Source organism: Capricornis sumatraensis, chromosome 4, assembly GCF_032405125.1.
Source record: "Capricornis sumatraensis isolate serow.1 chromosome 4, serow.2, whole genome shotgun sequence".
In the NCBI taxonomy this organism is placed as follows: domain Eukaryota; kingdom Metazoa; phylum Chordata; class Mammalia; order Artiodactyla; family Bovidae; genus Capricornis; species Capricornis sumatraensis.
Genome location: NC_091072.1, coordinates 158,155,537 through 158,176,377, shown reverse-complemented (window position 1 = coordinate 158,176,377; position 20,841 = coordinate 158,155,537). Strand labels below are relative to the sequence as shown.

Here is a 20,841-nt window from a genome sequence, read left to right as displayed (position 1 = left end):
TGTGTGTAGAACTGGCCATATATGGTTGGGATCGTGCGTTGATGTTTGTATGCTGCTTCCAGCCCCGGATTCTATCGGAACGTTTGTCGCTGTCGATGTGTAATCACGTAGCCAAGATGTGGGGCTGGAATCTGAGTCCAGTATGTGGGGGGCCTGACTGAGAGCTGCTGCTAGGGTGGCCATCTGGTTGGGAGAAATGGTTTGTAACCTCTGGTCGGCAGCTGCCCCCTGAGTACCCGCACCTGCCAGTCAGGAGATCCGGAGATGAGTTAGATGCAACTCCCACCCTCAGGGAGCTCTGGGCTCTGTGCTGTAATACTCACAGCTCGGTGTCCTTGGTGTCAGTAACACGGGCCCGAAGCACTGGCAGGGAGGGGGCCCATCTCCCCCTGCCAAGTGGGGACAGGGATGGGGCGCGGGGAGGAGGCAGGGGCAGGTGCAAGGCCTGGAGCTGAAGCGGCTCAGCCAGAAAGGAGTGTGGACTCAGGGAGAGGAGCAGGCAGAGGCGTGCGAAATGGCGGCCTGTCAGCAGAGGCGCACACCGTTGCTCCCCGGGCCTGCGACTTGGAGACCCAGGCCGGCAGACGCAGGCCTGGAGGGGGACTTCCTCCGTCTGCACCTCGGGCACCTCAGATGCCAGCCTGGCTCCTCACCCCCTCCTTCGACAGCCACCAGGGCCTTACCTACTGCTCCAGCCTCACCAAACATATGCACATGGGTGTGCACACACACACACACACTCACACACACACAGACACGCATGGCAGGCATCCCATCCCCAAACACAGCTCTCCCTGAGCCGGTCCTTGTGCAGTTAGACAGAGGCTCCACAGCCCCAGAGTTTGGCCTCCCAATCCCAGGTCTTACCTGGTCTCACCCCTTCTCCCACCCTGGTCGGGCAGCTCCCTGGGGGCAGGCCTTGACGTGCTCACTGCTTGTTCCCTGCCTGTTGAATGAATGAACGGACACAAACACATGTGCCATCACAGCTCTCTGGGGGAGACAGGGCGTTAAAACGATGACTTCAGATGGAATGGCGGGTCTTGCAGGCGTGCTCCCGGGTGGGAAGCCAGGGAACTGGGTACAGAGTACAGGGGTCCAGCAGGCAGGATGCGAAGGTTTGCGCCAGAATCCCGCCTCTGGGAATTCATCTGCAGAGAAGTCCCTCACAGCTGCCCAGATGCGTCCCTCCCAGGGGAGTTCACTAAGGGAGTGGAAGAGAGACAGCACTCTGAGGCGAGGGCAGGGGCTCCTTGCAGCCTGGACAGCGGCAGGTGAGAAGGGCAGCCAGGACTGAGCCCCAGCCTGACCACGGCCCCGACTCAGCTCTCAGTGAAGCAGGGCCAAAGGGGCATGCTCTCAAGGGCGAGAGGGTGAAAGAGTGATTCGTTACCACTAGCTGAAACTCAGCACATGAAAAAATAAAATCGATGCTCGTGATAGGAGTTGTGGCTAGAGTATAAATTTGTTGATCTTTCTTCCCCCCCACTGTTTTTCAAAATTCCTTATACATTCACATTCTTGAATAATGAAAGTTTTATTGGACAAGTGATCGGGACCCATGCTAAGCTCTTGAGGGCAGTTATGCTATGAAAAGGTCATGCCATAGCCTGGCCTGGAAAGGGAGAGGGGCAGCCTTGGGGGACACGGTGGTCCTTATGATACTTCGGCCAGGCTCAGTGCTGCCTTTTCCACGAAGCTCCCTGGTGCCCATGTCAGCTCTCTACCTCTGCCCGCTTCCAGTCCCTCTGCCCGCTACTTTCTTGAGTGTATCAACTCTCCTGGCACAGACTCATTCCTCAGTCCCACTGTGTCTGCATGACCCACCCAGGGCCTGGCAATGTGGGACTGCTGAGTGCAGGAAGGAAGTGACCAGCTCACTGCCAGCCCGGTGAAGGAGGGCTGGGGGAGGGCGCTGTTGGGAAGAAGGAAGGAAACGGGCCACTGGGAAGCACCCACAGCAGCCTGATAAGGCCCAGATCTTAACTCTGCAGTTCTGGAAGTTGGAAGAAAACATTGAGTTAAACTGGGAAGATTTGATGCTTGAAGGTTCGGAATTCCAGGCAGTAGCAACGATGGGAAATTTACGCTGGGAGCAAGGCATTTGACCTGGCCAGAGTCAGGTGTGATGGACTGACCGGAAGGCCCGTGTGCACCGGGGCGGTCCGGGGAGCTCCCGGGCTCACCTTGACTCTGTGGAGTCTTTCCCAAGGCAGTGGGGCTCCCCCTGCCCCCCATGCAAGCCCACAGGGGTAATCACAGCCAGCTGGGCCTGCTTTATTTCTGAGGATATTCATTAAGAATCCTGTCAAAAGCATTTCCCCTTCTTAGAGCATCTTGCTTTGGTTCCAGGGTTTGTTCCTAGTTGATTTTTCTCCCTTCCCTCTTGCCAGTCCTCCATTCTCATCCCCAGCAAAAATAGATTGTTCAAAGCTCCAGTGCCTCCCACAGATGTCCGTCCAGGATCACGTTCACAGCTGCCCTGTCAGAGGCCTGAGGGCAGGGGACGAAGGCATCCAGTTCCCGTCCTGGGCCCATCACCCACATGTCGGTGACCGAGGGCAGACCGCACTCACTGCTTGCAGCTCCTGTTATAACACTCCGCTCCTGCCCCGGGCCGAGGCCAGCTGGGACACTGTAATGGGAGTGCTGACACGGAGCAGAGGCTCATGGAACGGGAGTTCCCTTCCGTCTCCTGCAGCTTTCTCTAGTGCCCTTGCTGGAGAGATTAAAGGAAGAGCTGGTCTGGCCGCAGTTGGCATAGACCAAGGCCAGTGAAGTGTCATTCAAGGGCACAGCCCACCGTCTTCAAGCCTCTACCCCTGCCACCCACTTCCCCAAGCGCTACTCAGAATGGGTTTTCTTCAGCTGAAGACTTTGGTCCTCAGCGAGTGAAGGCACTCAAAAGCAGGAAGACACTTTGGGCTTCCCCAGCTTACCAAGCGTCCCAAGTGGCTCTGTTCATTCGCTGTGCACCAGAGCCCACAGGCTGGCAGTGCTTGAGGGTATCTACTTCTCTCCATCCTCGTCTCCCCACTCATCTCCCCACGAGCTGCCCACAGGCGGGGCAGTGCTCACCCACACAGTGGGGTTAACTGCTGGGCAAGGCTGTGCCAGGCAGATAAGCGAACCTAGGTCTTCTCCAGCCAGCTCTCACTCTGCCCTCCTGCAAACCCACCGGCCAGCACTCAGTCCTGTCCCTGATCCAGCACTGCCTCCCGGGGCAGCCCCTCCAGGGCCACTCGGCCCATCCCTGACGGGGCAGGCCCGCAGCCAGGGCCTCCAGGCCAGAGCTGCCTGCCCCAGCCAGTTCTCAGCCCGTACTCGGTCCACAAACACGCGCTGTTTAAAACCCCGAGACACAGCCACACTCAAGATGTCCCTGTTCCCAAGGGCTCTGCGTTCTCCGAGGAGACGGAGAAGCAAACGCAGAGCAGACGCCAGTGACTGGAGGCGCCGGCGACTCCCAGGTGTCCTGGCTGAAGCAGCTGTGGGTGGTGCTGCCGTTTGCTGAGATTCAGAAGGCTGGGGAGGGGCCTGGGCTTTGCTTTGTTCTTTTCTGCTTTCGTTGTGGACGTGGAGATAGTTCACTGTGGGCCATGTTAGGCTTGTTAGGTTTGTCCTGCCTGTTGGACATTCAAGTCCAACTGATTGCACGTGCTGATCTCTGAGTCTGGAGGGTGGTGGAGCGGACAGCCCTAGAGGTTTGGGCAGTGTTAGCCAGTAGCTGGCTGGAAAAGCCATGGGACAGGCTGACAGCTCCTAGGAATGGAGCCCAAGAGGAGCCCAGGTTTCTGGACATGGCCCCCACAGGTGCACTCACCTCCCAGGGCCTACTCTAAAGGAGGGACTGTCTACAGAGTTGGAGAGTGTTTGCCAACCATGTATCTGACAAGGGTCTACTATCTAGGATATATAAGAACTCTTGCAACTCAACAGTAAAAAGACAGCCCGGTTTAAAAGTGGGCCGGGGGGCTTCCCTGGTGCCTTGGTGGTAAAGACGTTGCTGTCAGTGCAGGGGATAGGGATTTGATCCCTGCTCCAGGAAGATCCCACACGTCATGAAGCAACGAAGCCTGTGCACCACAACTACCGAGCCTGAGCTCTAGAGCCCGGGAACTGCAAGTCCTGAAGCTCACGTGCGCTTGAGCCCATGCTCTGCGGCAAAGGAAGCCCCTCAATGAGAAGACCACGAACTGCAGCTAGAGATAACCCCCACTTACCACAACTAGAGGAAGAGCCGCACAGCAGTGACCACCCAGCATAGTCCAAAATAAATAAATAAAAGTTTAAGCCTCAATTCAGAAGCGGGCCAAGGATTCGAGTAGCCGTCTCTGCACTGTTAAGCAGCTGGTAGTCGTGGTCCCCTGAGAAGGGTGGCCCAGGTGGTGAGCAGGCCGGAACCTGTATCAGGAGGGAGCAATTCCGGAAGCTGAGGCCGCTCTGCTCGGAGAACAGGAGGCCGAGGCAAGACTGAGTGCTCCCTTTGGATGAGGCTTGTGGTCGGTTTCCCAGCTCAGGAGGCACTTTGCCGTCCCCCAGAGGGTGTCCGCCCTTGTGACGCCCTGCAGCGCTTGCGCCGGCTTTGTGCAGCAGTAGTGAAGACGGATCGGTGCCCTGCGTGTGCTGGCACTGTGCTGAGTGCCCGTGTATGTTTGTCTTTAATTCTTGGCTGGGCTGCGTCTTCACTGCTGCTCCCAGGCTGTCTCTAGTTGAGACGAGTGGGGGCTCATCGTCGTTGTGGCACACGGCCTTCTCACTGCGGTGGCGTCTCTTGTCTCTGAGCCCAGGCTCGAGGTGCACGGGCTTCCGTAGTTGTGGCACACAGACTTAGTTGCCTCGAGGTGTGTGGACTCTTCCCCGACCAGGGATCAAAGTCCTGAACGAGTCCCCTGCACTGGCAGGCAGATTCCTAACCACTGGGCCACCGAGGAAGCCCTGTGCTAGGGGTTTTACCACCATTATTTTCTTAATTCCCCCAAACAGCCTCAAGTGCTATTATCTCTGACTTTTAGAGAAGGAAACCAGGGCCCCAAATGGTTAAGCACAGTGCCAAGGTCACACCTTACTGAATCTTGTACCCCAGAGGCCATGACTTGCAGGGCAGGAACCAGGACCCATAGGTAGTAGTCTCAGGGAGACACATGTTTATAGACTACGTGTTGATAAGACCCGTGATTGTAAGCTGGAGCAGTCAGCAGTTGGAGTTAGGCAGCAATCTCCTTAGATGTTCTGTGCTGCTCAGCCATCACTGGGAGATCGCGGACAAGGGGGGCCCAGCTGAGGGAGGCAGTGACCAGACCCTGTGGGCCAGCAGCCTCAGCAGAGCTCTGTCCCACCCTGGCTGGCTCCTCGGGTCTGGGTGTGAGCGTGCTGGTCTGCAAAGCTGACCCCACCAGCCATCACCCAATGCTGAGCTTGGACTCCGGCCTAGCCTGAGGGGCTCGGTGTCAGAACAGGGCTACAACGGGAGACCCTGTGTCTTCTGCACACAGCCAACCTGCTGGGAAGCCAGGAGCCCCAGAGAGGGCCCCAGCTGATGCCCCAGACCAGGAGGTAGATGGGTCCCGGGAGACTCCAGTCACACCTCCTGCCTGCTATGCCAGCACTTCTGACAGCTCGGGGAGTATCCTGGATCTGGCGGAATCCAGGCCCCAAAGCTGCTCTAAGACTCGTGTGTATTTTACCCGAAATCTAATCCATCTGGTTCTCATTTATTTACACTTAACTCATCAAATGCAATTTTGCAAGAGCCGCTCGATAGCCAAGAGGCCTTTTCTGCCTAAGCCTCCCTTCTGAAAGGAGCCGGAGGAGGGCTGGGGCCTCGGTCCTCCGGGACCAAGAGGGAGTTCTCAGGGTTGGAGGCTGAGTTTGGTTTCTGAGACGGGCCAATGCCGCTGCCTCGGTTCCCGGACCCTTGTTGGGAGCTGGGATGCCGGAGCCGGGCACAGCGCCGGACACACAGTAGGCTCTTGGCAGCCGGCAGAACATGGGTGGGGTTCAGGCAGAACACAGAGTCTCTGTTTCAAATTGTGAAGCGTTCATGGGAAACACAAAGCAACCAAAGCTGGATCCAGAAGTAATTTCTCGTTATAAATAACTGCAAACCTGGATTCTTGGTCCAAAGTAGGACAAACAGTCAACTATTAATAAAAACAAACACCAGCACCTTGCGCCAGAAAGCAGACCTCATGGGCAAACCACAGCCCCGCCTGCAGAGTCCTTTCAGAAGCACGTCGACCTGCAGCCCCTTGGTGTCAGCTCTGGAAGCCTTCCTGCTGGAAAACAGCCACGTCCATCACTGCACGCAGGCTGGTGGAATGGGCCTGTCAGCCACTGGTGGGGGTGCGGGTGGCATTTTCCACGTGAGTGGTGAGCACACTGAACAGAAATGGGGAGAAGTCACAGCTAGGGTTGGTCTCTCCTGACCGCAGCACCCAAAGCTGTGCTCATGCAGGGCAATGCAGAGGTGGGCGGGGGCACCTGACTCCAGAGACCTTGTTTGGACTCCATCTTTGGTGCTTGGCTTCCCTGGTGGCTCAGACAGTAAAGTGTCTGCCTGCAACGCGAGAGACCCGGGTTCAGTCCCTGGGTCGGGAAGATCCCCTGGAGAAGGAAATGCCAACCCACTCCAGTACTCTTGCCTGGAAAATTCCTCGGGTAGGTTACAGTCCATGGGGTCACAAAGAGTCGGACACAAGTGAGTGACTTCACTTCACTTTGGTGCTTGGGGTGCTATGTGCTGTTCTCACCAGAGTCCTCACTGAGGCCACTGGGATTGAGGAGGAGGAGGCTAGAGAGGCCAGGCCATCTGGGGCTGGGTTTGTGGAGCCCTGGTGGAATTTTATGTAGGGGGAGGCGGAGACCCAAGGTGAGGCTGTGCCCCAGGATGGGAGGCGGGACAGATGGCAGGGCAATGAGGAGAGCCACCAGCCTCAGGGACTGCTGAGTGTGGGGTGCACCGAGGCAGGGGTTTCTTGGGCCGGGCTGGCTGGGTCAGGGCAGGCAGAGCCGGAGCCTGACCCCTGCTTGGCCTCCTTGGTGCCCTAGTCCCCCTCCCTCCCTCCCTCCCACCTTCCATCCTCAATGCACACCAGGCTGAGGGCCTCCGGCTGGGGAGCAGCCCTCAAGGCATGCAGGCTGCATATGTCTTTTACCCCAGACTACACTGGGGTCATCTGTTTCAGAGGGTGTCTTCTCCCAGCCACGCCAGCCGAGGCCCCCAGGGCAGGGACTCTCCCTTCCCAGCACCCTGGCCTGCCACCCCAACCCTGCCGCAGAAGATGGAGCACTCCAGCAGTCCTAGAGGCTCAGCTGAAGATGTGTGTGTGTTACAGGAGGGAGCACATCCTCGTCGGGGGGCGGGGCGGGGCGGGGAGCGGGGGGGAGTTCCTGCAGGCTGATGCCTTCCAGAGGGAGACCTGGCTGGTCCGGGCAGCCCACGATGAGCTCCGTGCCAGACCTTCACAGCGCTGGAGCCTTCAGGGTCCTTTCTTCACTCTGCCGTTTAGATCTTCTGTTGCCAATTAAAAGGGTTTCCCAAGAGGAGCCTCCTAGCGTCTGCCCCAGAGCCCACGGGGCCTCCTCTCTGCTTTGGAGCCAAGGCCCTCTGCCGAGGAGCTCCCTGCCTTCTGGGAACATTCAGCCATGGTCATAAATAATGATGAAGGACCACGGGCTGCCAGCAGGGTTCAGAGGCAGAGCTCGCCCCCATCCCCCTGGGAGCCCGCTCGGGGATCACGGGTCGTGGGTGGGGAGCAGGCTTGCTCTGGGCCTTCACCTCATGCACATAGGCCCAGCCTCCACCCGAGGCCTTGGTGGTTGGTTGGTGACACTCTGGCTTGTCAGTCTTCCCCGGGGACTGTCCCCTCTGCCAGCAGGACTGGTGGAAATAGGGGCCAGGAGGACCCAGGCAGGGCTGGGCTAGTGAGAACCCTGGTGGGATCTTCTCGAGGAGGGATGTGCAGCCCATGGGAGCTTCCAGAATCCTCTCTCACCCAAGTGGTCCCAGGCCCTCCCCACCCGTGCCCTGCACCTTCCACACCTCCTCTCCTCGTCTTCCAGCCTCAGTCACAGACCACCCCACCTCGGCTCCCGTCACCTCTTCCACGGAGCCTCTGCCTCCACGCTCAGGTCTCACACACCGGCGGCCCGGTGAGCAGGGGCTTGACCCGGGGCACTCATTCTGGGGCCCTGGCAGCTCACGGGGAGTGGGGCACACAGCAGGGGCTCAGTGTTTGCAGGAAAAGTGTTTCCGGTGGATTTCAAAGGCGAGGGCTTCTGTCTGGACAAAGAGGGCGAGGGTGTCCCGGGAAGAGGTACACACGTGCACGTGAAGGCACGTGTGATTGACCGGGAGTTCGGAGAACAGGGGGATTTGGGGGGCTGAAGAGGCGGGCCACCTGTGGAGAGCCCCGAATGAGCCCCGCAGCCAGCCCAGAAGGAATCCGGACAGCGCCCTGCTCCGGGGGACTGACCTTCTATGGCAGAGCTCCCCGTCACTGCGGTATGCAGGCACACATGTGCCCCTCAGCGTGTCTGCTCACTCCTGAGCACCCAGCCAGCCCAACCCTCTGCTGGGGGCAAGGACCTGCAGGAGACTCAGGTCTGTCTTCAGCCCAGAGCAGAGACAGGACGGCCAAGCCCAAGGGAGGCAGTTGGAAACAAATCAGCTTGGCTGGGGGCCAGGGGCCGGCAGATTCTGCCCAGGACTAGGAAGACTTCGGGGAGGAGGGGGCTTCAGCCCTGGGGTTTGGAGGCACGAGCATGTCGGGTCAGGGGAGGACTGTAGCCTAAACACCCAGGGACCTGACTGTCGCTGCCATGACTGGGCGAGAAGCGTCCTCACTCAGAGAGGCTGAGTCATGGGAGAGTAAGGAAGAGCTTTGGATCCAGACCCACAGGGCTTCCTGTCCTCTTTCCGCCTGGTTTGTAGCACTGGGCAAGTCTCTTCCCCTCTCAACTTCTCGTCTGAGAATCAGCGTGCTGAGAATAACGCTCCCTGTATGGATATATTGGGCGGATATGTTAAGATAGTGCCTGGGCCTCCCAGCTGGGACCTGGCCAGCCATGAGGGCTATCATTTATGATAAAAAGGCTCCCGGCGCCTTGCAGTCAACATGTAGGGGGCGGGGGCTCCCACAGAGGGGCCCCTCCGTGCATGGAGCCGCCTGGAGAGCAGGAAGAGGACTGCGCGTGTCTCAGGCACTCCAGAAGGGCTTCCTGGAGGACACAGCCTGAGTTCCTCCTGTGGGCGAGATCTCGCCACATCACACGGGCCACAGGCCGGGGACAGAACTCAGGTTGTCCGACTCCCAGGTGTGGGTGCTCTCCTTGCCACGGGGCCCCTCTTACAACGGAATATGCCATGTCCTTGGGAGCCAAGGAGCCAGTGCATAGTGGGCTCAGCCCCGTCAGGAGGGCCCCGGAGCTAATATTTCCCATAGTGCTCTGACGGGCCTGATCAGGGTCTCCAGGGGACCCCAGTCTGTCCTAGGCCAGTGGGCAGGCATCTCAAGGACCAGCCACCCCTGTTGGTCACTATGCAGACCTCACTGTGGGTCGCATCTGTAGGTATGCAGACACAGGGGTGTGAGGGGTATGAGGTGGGCCTAAGACCCTTAATCCAGTCGCTAGAGAAGCTGATAATGGCCTCAGACTCCCCAAAGGGATTCTGAGGCTGTGATTACTTGCCCAAGTTGGGGGAGGCCTGTGCTAGGGCCACGGTGGAGAAAGAGTGCCAAGGGGCTAGTCCCCTCTTCCCTCCTGCTTAATCTTGGGGCTTTATCATTTGGGAGTGGGGAAAAGAAATGTTTACATGGCTTCACATTTGTTTCAAATTATTCATCAGTGTTGGAGAGTCATTGTTCCCTGCTAGTGTAAACAGCCCCGTCCCAAGGCCCAGCCACCCTGCCAGCCCGCTGCAGCCCTGTAGCTGTGTGACATCAGCACCTTGGGTTCCCAGCTTCCAGTGCAGCAAGGAGGTGGGCCAGGCCCAGTGGGCGGCCCCAGGGAGTTCACTGATGATGGGGTGAGCGTAGTGTCTCCACACCATGAATTCTGTATTTGAGAGCTGTCGTTTGTTTTACCAATTGAACCTTTTCTAGGGTTGGGGAAGCTGAGGTACAGAGCAAAGACTCTTCAAGAACTTCGAAGAATGTGACTTGAAAGAGGTCTGGCCTGAGTCCCAGGAGTAGCTCCCAGGATTCAGACGTCACTGTTATGTGTGCGCCGGACTGCGGGCGGCGGAGCCCCTGGCGGGTGTTAACTGAGACGGTTCAGGACAGCCTCGGCAAGCCGGGACTCTGCTTAGTTACTCCTGCAGGATGGCTCGTCTTTGCGTTGGTAGCTGGGGGGTTTATGGACACGTTCAAGGTGACACCCAGCTTGCGTTCACTTGAAGAGCAGCTGGGGTTCTTCATCTCCAGAATCCGAACACCCTTGCTGGCGTGACTGGCTTCGCAGTGGGCCCCAAGGCACATGCTCAGGAGCTGGACAGCAGGTCTGAGTCCTGCCTTTGCTCCAGGCAGCTGTGTGACTTTGTCCAAACTGCTTCAGCTCTCTTCGCCTCAGCGTCCTCATCTGTAAAAGGGAGTCAGTAACACAACCTATTGCTCATGGTTGCAGCAAGGATCAAGTGCATAACACTTGATGACCACTCGGGGGAGGTTAGCTCTGTGTTGTCATTAGGAGGAGGAACAGGGCCCAGAGCTGTTCACGGTCTAGTGCGGGCGGGGGCAGACTGCTGGGGGGCGGAGGGGAGGCGCCCCAGCCAAGGTGACCCTGACGCTGGGCCTTTAGGGAGCTGTCAGTAAGACGTGTTGAGTGGAGAAAGGGCTTCAGAAAAATCCCTCTCCACCCCTCCCAGCTTCCCCCGGGGCCCCCTCTCAGCCTCCTCTCAGCAAGAGTCGCCTCTACCGTTTCAGCTGTAACTGTTGGTGGCTTTTCGAGTTCAGAGCCCTGCCTCCCTCCTGGCAACCACACGGCCGACATTTGAGCTCACGGGAGAGTAATGACCTGCCTCGCCGTCGGCCTCAAAGGCTGCCGCGTGGTCTCGTGGGTGGTGAAGTGGTCTGCTGTCCCCGAGTCTAAGCAGGACCCAGCTGACAGAGTGCCAGTGCTGTGTCCTCCCCGGTTCAGGGCAGGTCAGTCTGCCTGACGCTTTACCTGTTCACATCCTTTTGGTTCCAGTTCTGAAAGATGGCTGTGTTGAAAAGAACTGTTTAAAAAGTTCAGTGCCAAAGTGAGTGTGTGTGTGTGTGTGTGTGTGTGCGTGCACACGCGCGTGCATGCACAGGCCTGTGTATTAGGGGTTGTGGGCTTGGCTCGAAGCAGCCAGTAGCTCACGTTGCCTTTGTGGTTTCATAGATTTGCCTATTAAAATGACAATACAGACATGGCACATTAAGGTTTAAGAAGCCCTTCTTTCATTAAACAAACTGACAGTGTAGGGGGTTATGACTTCGGTAATTGAAACATGCTGTTCTGTTCAAGACCAGAGCTCCATAAAGACTCTTTTCAGCCAATAGCACCCTTTGTGCCAGCAGCCTCTGGTCAAAAATGAGTGTCGGCCCTGAGGTCTGTCTCTCCCAGAGAGTGGGAAAGACCACTTGGCAGCCTTCCGCGGCAGTCTTGGCAGCCAGAGGTCAGGGCCTTTTAAAAACCTCCCCTTCTCTGGGGTTTTGAAATCAATTTGCGAGGCAGAAAGCAGGCTGCCCTGGCCTCCAGCCTCTCCCTCGCACCAAGGTCTGTGCTGCTGGTTGTAAATCTGAGGTGTGACTGAAGAAAGGGGACAGTGGGGTTTGGTTGGCCAGGCCCTTCACGTCAGGGGGAGACGGTGCGGGTTGCAGGTCTTCAGACAGAGAGAGGGCCAGGTGCCGTTACCGAGAGCCAGGTGTGGATCCTGCCGCTGTGTGACCTGGGACAAGTCACTCAGCCTCGCTCTCTCAGTTTCCTCATCTGTAACATAGGCCAGTACCTGTGCTGCGCAGGGTTTCTGTGAGAATTAAAGGAGTTACAGCAGGTAAGGTGCTCGGAGTAGTGCTGGGCACACGGGAAAGCCAGGGCCATTGTAACTGTCTCCCACTGGGGGGTAACTCCACCCAGTACTGTGGTGGAGAATCGCCATGGGGTGCTTCTGTAGCCGCGCTCTGCAGCGGGGGGAGCTGATGGCCTCCACGGCCTTCTCACTGACCGCGCCTCCCTTGCAGCCCCAGGTATGACCTCTCTCCCCCCCTCTCTTGCCGCAGATGTGGACGAGTGTCAGGACAACAACGGAGGCTGCCAGCAGATCTGCGTCAACGCCATGGGCAGCTACGAGTGCCAGTGCCACGGCGGCTTCTTCCTCAGTGACAACCAGCACACCTGCATCCACCGCTCCACCGGTGAGCCCTGCCGGAGCCGACCCGTCGCGCCCCCGCCCCGCGGAGCCGGGGGCCCCTGGGGGCCGCCTCTCCGCGCCTGCATTCCGGGGGCCTTGGGGTCAGGGCAGGGAGCTCTGGGGGCGGCCGGGAGGGCCGTTTTGTGCCTCTGAGGTTGGGCCTGCAGGGTTTCCTCGCGGCTCCCTCCCTCCCTCCACTCCTGCGGCAGGGTTGCTGGTGTCCCTGGTGCTTTTGTGTGGCAGGGACTTGGGGCCACAGATGGGCAGATGCCGCCAGAGAAGCCACTTTATCCGTTCTGGGCTGGGGGCTGGCGGTGGGCAGGGTGAGTTTGGCCGTTCTCTCTCGTTCCCTTCCCGCAGTGGGGGCTCGAGGTCTGACCAGGCCGGGCTGCTGGTTTCTTGATCTCTTGCATGTTCACTGGGTCACCAGTCAACAGGGGGTCCTTGTGGCCAGGAGCCAGCTGCCCTCTGTAGACCAGGTGGGATGGGGGCACCGGCCTGGGGGGCGGTAGAGAGGGACAGGAAAGACTCCAGCCAACTGGAGTGCCTGGGGAGCCTGGAGACAGCCCCAGCCAAGCCCAGAAGGTGCAGGGCGGTAGTGGCCATTTGGAGCCCAAGGCAGCAGGGCTGTGAAATGGGACAACTGGTTAGAAGCCAGGACCCAGATGCTCAGAGGAGAGGGGCTTCCAGGCAGAGGGAACATCATCTTGGAAGCTGTGGAGGTGCGTCTTCCTTAAAATAATGGCGAGATCCAGCCATCTCAAGGCAGGCCGTGCGCTCCTGCAGCCTGGCTGCTCTGAGCAGTCAAGGGAGTAGACGCCAGAGGAGGAACAGGGCCCGAGGCACTGAGGAGGTGCTGCAGGGAAATCCTGCACGGGCCTTGCCTCCAGCCCACAGCACCAGCGAAGGCCAGCGAGAGGTCCACACTGAAAGGCAGGGAGTCAAAAGGGCAGGTGCTGCTCTCCGGGTTGGGCCAACTGGCGGTGAAGCCCGCTCTGCCGTTCCCGGGGTGCCTGCTTCGGGCGCCTGGGCCCGACGTCCACATGGAAGACCTCCCAGCTGTGGGTGTGGGGTGAAGCTGCCCAAAGTGAGGACCCCGCCCCCAAATCGAGTTTCATGGAAAGCAGATTTATGAGGAAGAGTGAGCGTCCGTGGCAGGGGGCGGTGAGGCCTGCTTTCATCAGGGAGCAGGGTTTACAGGGCGGGTGGCCCCGCCTCAGCCGGGCTGTGTATGCTCTGCCCGGGTCCTGGCGCAGCCGGTGAGCACTGGTGTGCCAGGGGTGTCACCCGGCAGGCCCTGGCGCCAGCCAGGGGCGGGACTCAGTGTTGTGGCGGGCAGCGACTGCGGCTGCTGTAGGGTCACAAGCTCACTCTGCTCTGGGCCCTCACAGGAGCCTGGCATGGCGGGGGAGCTTAAACCCAGTCAGCTCAGGGGACCTGCCCGAGGTTGTACCCTAGGGACCTGGCAGTCAGGATTCCAGCCCGTGTCACTCGCTGTGACAAGATGAAGCTGTAAGTAGAGAAATCAGGTGGAGAAACAGGCAGGCGCCACAGGCCTCTTGGAGGAAGCTGCCTGTGAGCTGACGTCGGGCGAGGAGGGAGAGTGGCTGTGGGAGGCGCCAGGGAGGGCTAGGCAGACGTGTGTAAAGGCCTGGGGCGGGCGTGTGTAAGGGCCCTGGGGTGGGCGTATGTAAAGGCCCTGGGGCGGGCGTGTGTAAAGGCCCTGAGGCGGGTGGACCAGACTCTCGGGAAACACAGAGTGAAGGGTGGGATGGTGGGCACAGATTGCCCAGGAAGAGGGGAGCTTGGCAGCGGCCAGACGCCATGAGGCTGGTGAAACATGAGCCGGAGTCTGGGTTTCGTGCAGGGGCTGACCAGACAAGCTGCTCCCTCCTGAGCCTGCCGGTTGCCATGACGGGTGTCTGTCCTGACTGTGTGTTGACATCGGTGATGACTGTTAGAGCTCAGAGTCAGAGCACGTCCAGGGTGCTGAGACCCAGCTTGTTTTGTACCTCAATGGCCTCTGTTTCCCAAATCAAGAGTCCTCAAGTCACCTGACTCTTCCTGATGCCCTGAAGGAGCCTCCCCTGAGCTGGGTTTCATTAGAGGAGACTAGGCGCATGAGCAGGGTCAACCAGGGTCAGTCCAGGCCCCCGGCCAAGACACAAGGCTCAGCCCTTCCGAGCGACCCTGCCTCCCGGGCGCCAGCGCAAACCCCGACCCGAGGCGTGTGGATCTGGCCGGGCTGGGCGTGGGGGGTCAGGTTCTCAGTCTTTCTCCATCTCCACGGGTCACGTGGCCTCTGCAGTTACTCCTGCTTCTCTGGGTTTCCTTGTCTGTAAATTGGGACCAGTAATCCCTCCCGGGCCAGTGAGAGCTTGGTTAGGGGACATGCTTTGAAGGGGTCAAGTGCAGTGCCTGCCCTAGGGGTAGCAACTCACGGAGGCAGCTTCTTCAAGCCTTTAGAACTCATGCCTGATCTGGGGACACAGGCTGTGCTCTTGGTGAGAGGGAACACAGAGCCGCTGAGGTCCGTGGCCCATCCGTCTGCTTAGCACCTGCGGGAGCTGGTTTGGGCACCAGCACAGCCCACGCTCACCTCCCATTCAGCCTCCGGCCCAGCACGCCATAGCCCGTCTGTCACCCCACAGCCAGGGTGCACCAGGGAGAGGGGTCCGGGGGGCTTCCTGGCCCCTGAGTAGATGAGCCAAGCAACCAGCGTGTTCGCACTCTCCCTCTCCCGTGCTTGCTCTTTTTTTTTTTAAACTTATGTTGTATCTGTGCTCCAAGAAGGTGTTGACTCCTGGATGAACTCTTCCCTTTCCTTCCAGTAAAGAATTCTTTCTTTCAGTCTGAGCAGCACTGATTTCGGGAGGAGAAGGAGCTCCAAAAGGCCTGGAGAGCTGCGAGATGGCAGCTCGCTGGCTCCGCCAGTCATGTGCTGGTGCCTCTGGTCCCCAGGGTCCCAGCGTGAGGAAAAGCAGGCATGGCCTCTGTGAAGCTTTCCATCTAGAAAGGGGATTCGGTGCTAAATGAGGCTCCTCAGTTCAGTTCAGTTCAGTCACTCAGGCGTGTCTAACTCTTTGAGACCCCTTGGACTGCAGCACACCAGGCCTCCCTGTCCATCACCAACTCCCGGAGTTTACTCAAACTCATGTCCATCGAGTCGGTGATGCCATCCAACCATCTCATCCTCTGTCGTCCCCTTCTCCTCCTGCCTTCAATCTTTCCCAGCATCAGAGTCTTTTCCAATGAGTCTGCTCTTTGCATCAGGTGGCCAAAGTATTGGAGTTTCAGCTTCAGCATCAGTCCTTCCAATGAATATTCAGGACTAATTTCTGTTAGGATGAACTGGTTGGGTCTCCTAGTCTAAGGGTGCTAGGAGTTACCTTATAATAATGTGCTGAGAAAAAACCCTCTGGAGGGAGGGATCTGGGGCTCTTAGGGGCTCTAGTGTTGTCTGAACAGTGGAGAATGCAGCAGGAAGGGTCTCCTGGCCAGCCTGGTGAAGGGCCGCTCCCGCACCGGCACTGATCCCGGGCCGCTGCTGTTGCCAACGGAGGTGGGTTTGAGATACGAGCTACGTGTGCCCCTCCCCTGCACCGCAAGCTATGTGGCACGGCCGCGCTCTGAAGCCTCAGCAGAATGCCCACAGCGGTCTGATCTGTGCTGGTCATGAAAGGCGCCCGAGGGAGAGGAAGCCCCCTACAACATTGTCCCCACAGTCGTAGGAAGCAGGACAGGTTGGCAGGGGGTTTAAAGGGCTGTCCGTGCCAACGCCCAGCCCTGAGGGCCCTGGAGTCTTCGTGATCAGGAGCCCAGCCTCTGGGGCCCCACAGCCTGGGACTGGAATCCCAGCTTCCCCACCCTGTCACCTGTGTGACCTTGAGCAAGTCACTTAACCTCTCTGCGCTGGGTCTGTGAAGTGGGGATGGGCATAGAACCTACTTCATAGGGTTAAAAAGAGGTCATAAAAAAATTCCAGCAAATGTGGGCTCTTCTTATTGTTACTTATCACAGACGAGGAAACAGGCCCAGTGAGGACAGGGCCTGCCCCTCGCTGGGCCGGAGTCCAGAGCCAGCAGCAGAGTCAGGGCCTGGGTGCACAGTGAGCAGCGCTCTGCAGATGCGTGCTGGCTGCTGGCTGAAGCCTGAGCTTCCACTGAGTGTGGAGAGGCGGTCAGGAGTCAGGCCTCATCGTCAGGGACCTCTCTGCACTGGCTCGCCTGCCACATGACCCACTGAGGGCTGCAGAGGTCAGACCAGCCCCTGCCCTCCAGGAGTGCCCAGCCCCGTCCTCCCCATGGAGGTGTGGGCACTGTGCCAGGCTGCACTGGGCACAGGCAGTTGGGAACCAAGACACGAAGAGGACCTCAGGCCCCTGTCTGCTCCTGCTCCTCCCTCCCCCCGCCCCCAGGCCCAGCATGCCCACCCACCCTGTCTACTGCCTGGTGCCCCCCTCAGCCCTGGCGAGAGCGCCCGCTCACTGCACAGTCTGTCCCGAGCTGGCCCTCTGTGCTTGGGGCTGGCTGTCTCCCACCCCCGTCACTGCTGGCTGCCGAGGGCAGTGTTCTCCCCGCTGCCTGCGTGCCCTGCGCTGACGGGGGCCTGTGGCAAAGGACCGAGGGAGGTCGGAGGGTGGCGGCTCCCTGGGCCCGGGCACTCTACATCCTCGGGTTGTGCCACTAGGGTCCTGGTTAGTACTTGCTAGTGGACGCTGTGGTCCCTGGGTCGAGGGGTAGGCACCCAGAGGCTCTGCCAGGCCGTCGCACTGTTGACCACACCCTGAAGTCCTAACATGCTGCTTCCTTTCCCTTGTCTGATGTCCAGGAACTGGCCACAGGACAGCTGGGCAGCCATGTCCCTGCAAAACTGAGGCCCACGCAGAGCAGATGTCAGGCTGGCATTCTCCCAGCAGGGACTTCATGGGTTTACCTGATTGCATTCAATGTCCTCCTGAGCCTGTTTCAACACGCGTATAAATATGGCTAGGAAACTGCACTGCCCGCCCACCACCGGCATTCCTGGTGGCACTCAGGGCCGCGTTTTCACAAAGCTCAAGATCTGGCGTCAAGGGTGACACTCAGTTGAGTTCAGTTCAGTCACTCAGTCGTGTCCGACTCTTTGCGACCCCATGGACTGCAGCACGCCAGGCCTCCCTGTCCATCACCAACTCCCGGAGTTTGCTCAAACTCATGTCCGTTGAGTCGGTGATGCCATCCAACCCTCTCATCCTCTGTCGTCCCCTTCTCCTCCCACTTTTAGTCTCTCCCAGCATCAGGGTCTTTTGGCATCGAGGGTGACACTGGCTCCAGCCAAAACCAGAGGTGGGAGCCAGGAGAAAGGAAGCTTGGCTTCTACTGCACTCAGTAGAAACGGTGATGGTGAGAGCTATGTTTCCTGGGGCCTTCCTGCACCCTCACTGACAAAGCAACCGAGGCACAGAGCAGGTGGGAAACTTGCCCACAGACGCAGCCGGTGGCACGGAAGGCCCCGCGCTCGGGCGGGCTGGCCTCTGAGCCTGGGCAGACCGTGCGGAGGGTTCCCGTGAGGCTCGCAGTCCTCTGTGCAGCTGGCCAGGTGCGGAGGGGCCTGGAGAAGCAGAGATACCCCCTTGCTGACGCCACCTGCAGCTCCACAGGTGTGAGCGTCCCGGGTACCAAGGGTGCCTCTTTAAGCCCCAGGAGTTCAGAAAACCCTTGGCGGTGGAGGTGTCCAGAGATGGCCTGCCCACTTCCCTGCTCTCCTCAGAGGAGCAGCCTAAGTTGGCCCAGCCTCTCTTCCCTACAAGTCACAGCTTTTGTTATGAGCTTGGTGACCCAGACAGCCTCTCCTCTGAGGACCAGAATTCTGGCCCCGTGCTGAAGGGCCCGGCCTTGGAGCTGGAAGTAGCTCTTCTCATCCAGCTGTTGTCCCCCGTCCCACACCCCCGGCTGTAGAGGGGTGTTGCTGTGTACCCGGCACCCAGGGATCTGCATGTACTCTCGCGGGAGCCTGAGGGCCCCCCGGCTCGTCCGGAAGGGCCTTGGGCTCTGTGACAGCTGTGTGCTCCCGGGAGGCGGGAGCCGCTTCCACCTGTGTCCGAGCCTGCAGGCGTGCTCTGGGTGATTGTGAGGATGGCTCTAGAGTTTATCTTTTGGTGTATTAGACCCTGCGTGAAATATTTTTAGGACCTGTTCGTTGTATCTGTAAATTTGTAACTAGAGACGAAACAATGGGTTGTTTTTTTTTAATCTTTGATTTTGAAATAATTATAGAGTCTAAGGACATGGAGAGATAGTAAAGTGAGATCCCACATACCCTTTGCCCAGCTTCCCCCCACGGTCACCTCTTACATCACTGGAGAGCCGCAGGGACGCCAGGAAGCCGGCGTTAGTAGGCCGAGGCTACTGAGACTGTCCCAGGAGAAATAAGACATATGGTCACCCTAATATTACCTCGTTTAACCCCTGGAGTGGGGCTACGATTACTCCCATGTGCAGATAGCAAATGACAGAGGCAGATAGTGCACCCAGGGCCACGTGGGTCCTGGAAGAAACCCCAGACAGAGGTGCAGTCTTTCTGCTTTCCGGGCCTGAGTTCTGGGATGCTGTCTGGAGCGAGGAGGGCCCCTCAGGCACCGTCACCCCCTAGCGCCGTCTAACTGAGGAGATGACTCTGTGGCAGCGCCTGGCAGGCTGGTTGCCAGGGTTGTCCTGACCTCAGGTAACTCCTGTAAGCCTGCAGCCTCGCCGGAGGGACAGGGGACTCGGATGTGAGCCCTGCCCTGCGCCTGAGACTTTCCTCACGGCATTGTTTTGGGACTCTGCGTCTGCTGCTGCTCTAGCCACCCCCACACCCTTCCCATCTTTTCAGCCTGTGTTTGCCCAGCTGTCCCCTCTCTGGGCCCTTCACTCAGGCCAGCCTGGCCTCTTGCCTCTGGCCAGGGGGTCCCTGCCGTCTAAGCTTCCAGCTTTGCTCTGGGGGCCAGAAGAGTCAGCGTGCCCACAGCCTTTCTTGCCCATTGGAGAGGGTTTGCATCCTGGAGCCTGAAACCAGACCCAGGGCTTCAGGAAGTGAGAGAGAGGATCAGGAGGCCGTGTTTGGCAGCGGTTTGAACTTTGCTGTGAGCGTGACAGGGTCCGTGTCGGCCCCAGGAGTGGGGGTATGATTCACATTGCGGAAAGATCACTGCCCGGCGTGGGTGGGCAGGGAGATGAAGCCCTTTCCCGGGAGGCGGCACTGGCGGCCATCAGGGTCCGGAACTCATAAGGGGGCAGTGTGAGTGGACAGGAGGGGCAGAAGGGAGGGTGAGAGGCAGGGCAGGCAGGCCTGTCTGCAGAGAGGCCCAGTCCCCGCATCACCTCGGTGCAGAGAGGTTCAGGGGAGGTTGGCTCTGGACCACGTGGGGCTTTGTTCTTTCTGGAACCAGGAGCCCCGGAGGGGAGCCTGTGGCCCAAAGCAGGACCAGCCAGTCTCTACTTTTCAAGAGACTGCAAGCCCGGTCCTGCTCAGCCTCCGGCTCACTGTCCTGACCTCAGGCTCCCCGGGCAGCTTGCACTCACAAGCCCCCAGGCTCTCTGGCCCGCTCGGCCTGGGGCCTGAAGAGGTGGCCAGGGTGGCGGGTGTGAGGACAAGCTCAGGAGCCTGGCTGGGACAGAAGCAGGGCCTCTGGAGTGTCTGATCTCCCAGCAGAGATCAGGGGTGTGGGGATGGCAACCTACCGGCCGGCGGTTCCGCCCTTCAGCCACCTCGTGGCCAGGCCAGGGAAGGGGGCTGGGCTCCCCCGCGGCACTTAAGAGAAAAGCGCTCCCCACCCAGCCGCGCTCAGACCCTGGAGTCACGCAGGGGCCCCGAACCCACAGCAGCCCAGGTCAGCCGCAGCCCGAAGCCTTGCCCGCGGGCCCTGAACCCCGTACCCCCCCCAGGATGGGGAGGGGATGGGGGCTCCTCCACAGAGGCCCCCGGGGAGTTTTCGGGCCCCAGTCCCTGGGGTTGGGTCAGGGCAGAGGACTGGTGGCTCTCACCGGAGGCAGCTGCCCCTTCCGTCCGGCCCAGCCCTCGTCCGGGGCCCTTCCCCCACCCGCCTCAGCTGGTCCTTGACCCTCCTCCGGACTTTGCTGTCCAGCTGCTGCTGGGGAGCAGGAGGTGTCACCCGTCTGCGCAGCAGGTGTCCTCGCCGGCCCGTCCCCACCCTCTGCTCTCACGGCGCTTTCACAACGGCTCCCTGTGAGGCTTGCAGCCGCCCCGGGAGGAGCTTCGGGCGGGCACCATCACCCCAGCACAGCAGGGAACCCCAGCGGCGCCCACGCCTCAAAGCAGCACTCGGACGGGGGCCAGATTTCTGACGCCAACGTTACTTTTTCTCCTGCTCCAACCCGTTGTTGTGGCTGTTTAGTCGCTCAGTCGTGCCTGACTCTGCGACCCCATGGACTGCAGCCCGCCAGGCTCCCGAGTCCGTGGGATTCTCCAGGCAAGAATAC

At 59.5% G+C, this 20,841-nt stretch overlaps 1 protein-coding gene across 2 annotated transcripts in view; it reads left to right on the top strand.

Annotated features, from left to right (window-relative positions):
* SCUBE1 (signal peptide, CUB domain and EGF like domain containing 1) overlaps positions 1-20,841 on the top strand; it is a 123,467-nt gene that overhangs the window by 35,841 nt on the left and 66,785 nt on the right. For both annotated transcript variants that reach the window (XM_068970777.1, XM_068970776.1), the window contains exon 4: positions 12,249-12,383. In XM_068970777.1, the coding sequence (XP_068826878.1) occupies positions 12,249-12,383 (135 nt within the window). The remainder of the gene's footprint in view (positions 1-12,248; positions 12,384-20,841) is intronic.